This window comes from Microtus ochrogaster, unplaced genomic scaffold (genome assembly GCF_000317375.1).
Source record: "Microtus ochrogaster isolate Prairie Vole_2 unplaced genomic scaffold, MicOch1.0 UNK64, whole genome shotgun sequence".
Taxonomy (NCBI): domain Eukaryota; kingdom Metazoa; phylum Chordata; class Mammalia; order Rodentia; family Cricetidae; genus Microtus; species Microtus ochrogaster.
In genome coordinates, this window is record NW_004949162.1 from 1832120 (window position 1) to 1833309 (window position 1190).

Genomic DNA, 1190 nt, shown 5'->3' on the forward strand with positions numbered 1-1190 from the left:
TAAGCTAGGCACAGCTTCTAGTAACTTTAATTACAAGGTTCTAGGAGGGAAGAGCAGCTGAAGACCTAGGACTCATTAATCCCAACATCCAGCTGAAAGCCAGGACTGAATTGGTTCCAACATCCCCCTCCCCTAAATTTTTTATAAAACAGAAGACCCTCTGTCTTAGGTCCAGCAGGCTTGAACCTGAATCTACTTTAGAGCCAAAGCTCAAAGGGGTGGGGAGTGCAACCTACTGGTAATAAGGTATACTACATACTGGGATATAAAAAAGGCATGGTGAAAATGTACCTTTTACTAAAGCTTATGCAAGTCTCTTGGTCCATAAAAACTATGTTAAGATTTGTGTCTTCTAGCTTAATCTGTACTCCAGCCACATGTCTATTTCTTGACCATTTAATCAAAACCAATCAAAAACCAACCAAAATGTGTGTGTGAGAGAGAGAGACAGCTGAAAACCGTGATTTTCAACAGTTTGTACATTTTGATGTTTTCCGTTTTACTGTGGCTTCTGCGTTTCAGATCAGCACTTGCAGGTAATGGGGTTTGAATAGATCACCTGGTATGAAAAGTTTTCCCAAGAAACCACAAAAGATTATTCATTTTATCCTTGCTTTTCTTTCCTTTTTTTTTTCTTTTGTTTTGTTTTTTCAACTTTTTGCCCATTCAAGTCAGTTTAAGTCCGTTGCTGTGGACAATGTGACACTGGTAGAATTTGTGCTGGCGTTCGTGTAACTTCCCTCGCTGTTTGTGTTTGACTGGTTGGTGGGCACTTGGCTTGAGTTGGCTCTGAGGATCGCTCCTTCTGCGCTGTAGTGTGGTCTCGGCCCTGGTTCTGGTGTGTAGGTAAAGGTAAGGCTAGTAGAATAAATGATTCCATCAATACGGACCAAAGTTACTGGAACCTGGACTGGCTGCCGGACCCATCTCCAACCTTCTCGGAATGCAGAAATATCTGGAACCACACAGAGCATGTTCTCTCCACATCTGTACATTGTTTCGGCTTCTACATCCCCAAACCATACTTGTAAATTTGGAGTAAAATTCTGTCCTGTAAGTTCAAGAATTGCTACATCCCCGCTGCCATTCAACTGAAGATTTTCTTTTCTTTTTTTTTATTAATTTTTTTTAAATTTATTTATTTATTAAGGATTTCTGCCTCCTCCCCGCCACCACCTCCCATTTCCCTC

General features: G+C 41.0%; 1 protein-coding gene across 1 annotated transcript in view; it reads right to left on the reverse strand.

Moving 5' to 3' along the window:
• Positions 1 to 671: 671 nt before the first annotated feature.
• Positions 672 to 1190, reverse strand: part of LOC101985117 (recombining binding protein suppressor of hairless-like) — a 2580-nt gene continuing 2061 nt past the window's right edge. Inside the window, 1 exon segment of the mRNA XM_013354715.1 lies at positions 672 to 1107. Within this exon segment, the coding sequence (XP_013210169.1) occupies positions 672 to 1107 (436 nt within the window).